The sequence below is a fragment of the Nicotiana sylvestris genome, chromosome 10 (assembly GCF_000393655.2).
Source record: "Nicotiana sylvestris chromosome 10, ASM39365v2, whole genome shotgun sequence".
Lineage (NCBI taxonomy): Eukaryota > Viridiplantae > Streptophyta > Magnoliopsida > Solanales > Solanaceae > Nicotiana > Nicotiana sylvestris.
This window is the reverse complement of record NC_091066.1, coordinates 132,917,999-132,924,452: the sequence shown is the minus strand read 5'-3', so window position 1 is coordinate 132,924,452 and position 6,454 is coordinate 132,917,999. Positions and strand designations below refer to the sequence as shown.

The 6,454-nt window shown below is 44.0% G+C and overlaps 1 protein-coding gene across 1 annotated transcript; it reads right to left on the bottom strand.

Annotated features, from left to right (window-relative positions):
* Window positions 1–738: 738 nt before the first annotated feature.
* Window positions 739–2,526, bottom strand: LOC138879977 (uncharacterized). Its single transcript, XM_070159626.1, has 3 exons — window positions 2,184–2,526; window positions 1,480–1,617; window positions 739–1,313 (listed from the first exon to the last, which is right to left on the bottom strand). The coding sequence occupies exons 1-3, from the start codon at window positions 2,524–2,526 to the stop codon at window positions 739–741; spliced, it is 1,056 nt and encodes a 351-aa protein (XP_070015727.1).
* Between the last annotated feature and the right edge of the window lie 3,928 nt (window positions 2,527–6,454).

The window sequence follows — 6,454 nt, the reverse complement described above, 5'->3', positions numbered from 1 at the left end:
GTCTGAATTGATTGGCTTTGGCCAGATTTCTCCATCCATTTCTGCAAGTATGAGTGCTCCTCCTGTCATCATCCTATGAACCATGTACGGACCCTGCCAGTTGGGAGAGAATTTCCCTTTGACTTCATCTTGATGCAGGAAGATTTTCTTCAATACCAGCTGCCCTGGTGCAAACTGTCTTGGTTTGACCCTTTTGTTGAAAGTACTGGACATTCTTTTCTGATAAAGTTGGACGTGATATACTGTGTTCATCCTCTTTTCATTGATAAGGGTCAATTGTTCATAGCGACTCCTTATCCACTCTACATCGCTGAGTTCAGCTTCCTGTATGATTCTTAAAGAAGAAATCTCCACCTCGGCTGGGATGATAGCCTCGGTACCATAAACCAGAATGTAGGGAGTTGCCCCAATTGATGTGCGAACTTTGGTGCGGTACCCCAATAGAGCGAAGGGTAAATTCTCATGCTATTATTTGTGGTTCTCTACCATTTTCCTTAGTATCTTCTTAATGTTTTTGTTGGCAGCTTCTACGGCTCCATTCATCTGAGGTCTATAGGCTGTGGAATTCTTGTGCTTGATTTTGAAAGCTTCGCACATAGTTTTCATTAGATAACTGTTGAGATTGGCGGCGTTGTCCGTAATAATCTACTCGGGAACTCCGAGTCGGTAGACAATACGATCCTTGACAAAATCTACGACGACTTTCTTGGTTACAACTTTGTAAGATGCAGCTTCTACCTATTTCGTGAGGTAATCAATGGCCACCAGGACAAATCTATGTCCTTTTGAAGCAGTGGGATCAATTGGACCAATAACATCCATTCCCCAGGCGGCGAATGGCCAAGGAGAACTTGTTGCATTGAGCTCGTTCGGTGGTACTTTTATCATATCGACATGCACTTGACAATGAAAGCATTTGAGGACATACTTGATGTAATCTATCTCCATGGTCATCCAAAAGTAACCAGCTCTGAGTATCTTCTTAGCCAAGATGAAATCATTCATGTGTGGGCCACAGATCCAGACGTGTACATCCTCAAGTAGCTTAGAAGCTTCCTTTGCGGTGACACACCTTAGTAAACCCAAATCCGGAGTTCTTCTGTAAAAGTATCCTCCGCTGTGGAAGAAGTGATTTGACAATCTCCGGAGTATGCATTTTTGAGTGTGATTTACACGCTCTGGGTATTCTCCTTTCGATAAGTACTCCTTGATGTCATGTAACCAAGGCATTCCATCCATTTCTTCTTCAACATGAGCACAATATGCCGACTGATTATGGATCTTCACCGGAATGATATCAATATATTTCTTATCTGGATGTTATATCATAGATGACAAGGTGGCCAATGCATCGGCAAACTCATTCAAGATTCTGGGCACATGTCGGAATTCTATCTTCATGAACCTCTTTCTTAATTCCTGCACATGGTGCAGGTATGGAAATATCTTGGAATTCTTGGTGGCCCACTTTCCTTGTACCTGGTGCACAAACAAATCTGAAGCACTGATCACCAGCAACTCCTGATACCAAAGCTGCTCCAATTCCCACTCCTTTAAAATTTGCAGCTCCATCGAAGAACATCCTCCAACCATCGTATGCTTCGGTAATGTCTTCCCCTACGAACAACACTTCTTCATCAGGAAAATATGTTTCAAAGGTTCGTATGCTCCTCCCACCGGATTTTCAGCAATGTGATCTACCAATGCTTATCCTTTGACCGCCTTTTGAGTTATATAGACGATATCGAGTTCACTCAACAATATCTGCCATTTGGCCAACTTTCCAGTCGGCATGGGTTTCTGGAATATGTACTTCAGAGGGTCCATCCTGGATATGAGGTATGTAATGTAGGCACAGAAGTAACACCTCAATTTTTGAGCTGTCCAGGTCAAAGCACAGCAAGTGCATTCAAGCAGAGAATACCGTGCTTCATAAGGCGTGAACTTCTTACTCAAGTAATATATGGATTGCTCCTTCCTTCTCGTCTCGTCATGTTGTCCTGGAACACATCCGAAGTCTCCATCCAACATAGATAAATATAGTAGCAAAGGTCGTCCTAGTTCTGGAGAGACCAGAACTGGTGGTGTGGACAGGTATTCCTTGATCTTGTCAAAAGTTTTCTGACAATCCTCTGTCCAGCTTGTTTCAGCATCTTTCCTCAGCATCTTGAAGATGGGTTCACAATTGACTGTAGATTGTGCTATGAATCGACTGATGTAGTTGAGTCGTCCTAGGAAGCGCATCACATCCTTTTTGCTATTAGGTGGTGGTAACTCTTGAATAGCTTTGACTTTAGACGGATCTAGCTCGATCCCTCGACGACTGACGATGAATCCCAGTAACTTTCCTGCAAGAACCCCAAATACACACTTTACGGGGTGCAGTTTCAAATTGTACTTCCTCAGCATGTCAAAGAAATTTCTCAGGTTCGCTATGTAATCTGCGGCCCTATTGGATTTGATAATGACATCGTCCACATACACCTTTATTTCCTTGTGTATCATATAATGGAAAATGGTTGTCATGGCTCTCAAGTGGCCCCAATATTTTTCAGACCGAATGGCATCATCTTGTAACAGTATACACCCCACGGTGTGATGAAGGCTATCTTCTTTGTATCTTCTTCATCTATCCAAATCTGGTGATAACCCGCAAAGCAATCTACAAAAGATTGGAGTTCTTGCTTGGCGCAGTTATCGATCGGGATGTGTGTATTCGGCAGCGGGAAGTCGTCCTTGGGACATGCTCTATTTAAATCCTAATGTCAACACATACTCTATCCTTCTCGTCCCTCTTCGGAACTGGCAAAATGTTAGCTAACCAAGTTGGATATTCAACCACCCTAAGAACTTTGGCTTTGATCTGCTTGGTAACTTCCTCCTTGATTTTCAGGCTCATGTCTGGTTTGAACTTTCTGAGTTTCTGTTTTACTGGTGGACACATGGGATTAGTAGGCAACTTGTGAGCCACTATGGAAGTGCTCAAACCGGTCATGTCATCATATGACCATGCGAAAATGTCCTCATACTCTTTTCAAAAACGAATGTACTCTTCCTTTTCTATTGGTGACAAGTGAATGCTGATGCGGGTCTCCTTGACGGTCTCGGCATCTCCCAAATTTACTGCTTCGGTTTCGTCCAGATTGGACTTAGGCTTATTCTCAAAATTTTCAACCTCCCTAGCAATTTCCTCGGGTATCTCATCCTCTTCCTCTGAATCATTATTCTCATGTTGCGTTGCCTCATTACATGTCACACTCACTGGTTCATCAGGAAAAGTAATAATAATGTTAGGGACTCGGCGGGCTCGGGATGATGTGGCGGTCCAATTTCTGAGAACAACTCTCTTCTCCACAGTCTGAATAGTGAAGCCTTCTTTCTACTCCTCCTCAATTATGGCACCGCAGTCCATGTCCTAATCCTCCAAGAAAAAATTCTTCAACCCAGCTAGTACTTCTTCTTCTGTAGTCCCCTATATTGTGTCAACCTGGTGAAAAGCTTGTTCCAAACGTGGCATTGGCTGCTCAAGAGGGTAATATGGTCCACTCCATGGAGGCGACCAATCATTGTAATCTTGCCAGGTATACTGGTATCCGAGCCCAAAGGTGGTACCATGATTTTTCAGCTATATTGGTTTGGTGATACCTTGGAGGTTCTTTCCCAGCCCTTTGCTGGGTTCATATCCTCACCATGCTAGTATCTTTCTATTTTGTTACTCCACCACTTATCCTTCTTGATGGCGTTGACCCATTCAATATGATGATAGGTTTCCCCTCCTAGCCTCCTTTTATGTCCAATGGCCGGGATGGTTTGACCGGTGTAAATAGGGTTACTTCCATCTCCGTGAATGATTACCTCCTAGCAGTTCCATTCAATCTTCACGGCTTGATATAGTGTGGAAGGCACTGCTCTAGCGGCATGGATCCATGGCTGGCCCAACAGAAGATTATATGAGGCTGGTATGTCAAGCACTTGAAATTCAACGTCGAACCAAGTTGGCCCCATCTGCAATCAAAAGTTGATTTCCCCGATCGTGGCCCTATAGGACCCATCGAAAGCCTTTACATTCATGCTTCCTACCCGTATCTCATGGAAACCTTTGTCCAACCTATTTGGAGTGCCCAATGGACAAATATTTAGGCTCGAACCTCCATCAACCAAGACCCTAGCAATGAACTTGTCTTCAAATTGCACTGTAATATGCAATGCTCGATTGTGATTCAGTCCCTCGGGTGGTAACTCATCTTCGTGGAAGATGATCTTATGACTTTCTAGTACTTGCCTAACCATGTTGTCTATTTCTCTAATGGTGATGTTATTGGGTACATAAGCCTCGCTCAACACTTTCATTAAGGCGTTGTTGTGTGCCTCTGAATTCTGCAATAGTGACAGGATAGATATCTGAGCAGGGACTTTGTTTAGATGGTCAACAATAGAGTACTCCTTTGCATGTACTTTCCTCCACAGGTCATCTGGCCCGGTCTCAGTGATAGTCTGCCTAGTAGTGTCCTCCTTACTTGAACCTCCCAGGTGTTCAGGTGTATAGACTCTTTCGGTTCTAGTCATTCCTTGAGCAGCGTCAAATTCTTCTACCTTGGCCTTCCCTTTCCGCCGAGCCTCGGCAACATAATCCTAGGGTATTGATTTTGAGTTGAAGGGAGCTGTGGTTGATATTGTCACAGTGAAAGGTGTGACCACTTCTACTTCAAATGGAGCGAGGTGGCCGCAGGCAGAGCCACCTCTACCTCGAACGAAACTGATGCAGTTACCTCAACCTCAATTGGTGACTGGGTCTGTACCACGATATGAGTAAGTGTGACTGCAACTTTAAAGTCATCAGCTTCTCAAATAAGCCCAATTGACCCTTCAGGGTCCCATTCTTCGTTCGTCTCTATCATATGTACTCCACCACCTCTATGATCAGGGAGGGGGTTGTCGCGGACATTAGGTGCGGCTTCCTTTGCTTGTATGACCTTATTGTCATTTAGCGTTTGGATCTTATCCTTCAATGTTTGGTACTCAGTAGTGGTGCGCCCTTCATACCGGAATAGTACGCACAAGTTTTGTTCGGATTGGCCCATTGGGATGGATTTTCTAATGCCATAGTGGGAATAGGAGTGACGTAACCTGCGACTTTCAACCTTTCATACAGTTGGTCGATGGGCTCAGCAATGGCGGTGTATTGTCTGGGTGGCTTACGGTCGAAGTTGGGTCTTGGTCTTGGAAATTTTTGGCGAGTTGGAGGTGATTGGAAATGGGATGGTTGGGAGTTATAAGTGTGGTGGACAGTGGTTGGTTAGGAGTTATAAATGTGGTGGACAGTGGTTGGTTGGGAATATCTAGGAGATGAGGGTTGATATGTGGGTGGTGGTGCTTGGTATGTGGGTGGAGGTGTTTGATATCTGGGTGGAGGTATTTGATAGGCAAGTGGAGATTTTGGGCCTTGGGCCACCATTACTGTCCTAACATCTCCCTTCTTCGATATGCCACCTGATTGTAATGCCTTATTTGTGGCCTGTAGTGCCTCAAAATTTGTTACCATCCCGCTCTTTATTCCTTCCTCGATCCTTTCTCCAAGCTTGGTAATATTAGAGAATTTATTATTTTCAATAACCATCAACCTTTCATAATATTGTGGATCCTCTGCTTTGACAAAGAACTTGTTCATCTATTCCTCGTCCAAAGATGGCCTGACCTTGGCCGCTTCCGACCTCCAACAAGTAGCATGCTCACGGAAAGTCTCAGTAGGTTTCTTCTTAAGATTTTGAATGTAGAAAATATCTGGTGCATTCTCTGTATTGAACTTGAGCAGCTCCATGAAATTTAATGCCATACTTACCCAATTGGACCATTTCTTGGGAGCTTGGCCAATGTACCAGGACAAAGCATCCCCAGTAAGACTCCTCATAAAGAGTTTCATTCGGATCTTTTCGTCTTTTCCGACCCTGACAAGCTTGTCACAATAGGTCCTTAGATGAACTCTGGGATCACCTATGCCGTCGAACATTTCAAACTTGGTAGGTTTGTACCCCTCTAGCAGTTCTACATCTGGTTGTATGTATAAGTCTTCATAGTTCAAACCTTTTATTCCTCTGTCGCCTTCAACACCTTGAACTCGGCTTGTTAACTTCTTGAGTTCTTCAGCCATGTTTTTAATGAGAAGGTCCTTCTCGGAGGATTCCGGTGTATAGGATATTGGTTGGGTAGAGTGAGGTACAGTTTCTGCATATATAAGGTTGCTTTGATGGGTGTCGGGGACTTGGGTGTAACGATGGTCATTGGTGGAGTTTTGGGGATCGGAAATGGGTTGTGGTGTGTTTTGGGGAGTGTGGTAAGTAGTGGTTGGTGGGTACTGAATTGGTTGATGATAATATTGTGGGGGAGTTGGTATTAGTAGCGGATTGATATTTTGAGGTAGAGTTGCGTACTGATTTGGTGTGGTAGGATTTTGTCG

Coding starts and splice junctions, on each gene's coding strand:
- LOC138879977 (XM_070159626.1), bottom strand. CDS start 2,526: ATGACAACCATTTTCCATTATATGATACACAAGGAAATAAAGGTGTAT. Junction 1,618..2,183: donor AGCACAATCTACAGTCAATT/GTGAACCCATCT, acceptor TGTTGTTCGTAG/GGGAAGACATTACCGAAGCA. Junction 1,314..1,479: donor CAGATTTGTTTGTGCACCAG/GTACAAGGAAAG, acceptor TATAACATCCAG/ATAAGAAATATATTGATATC.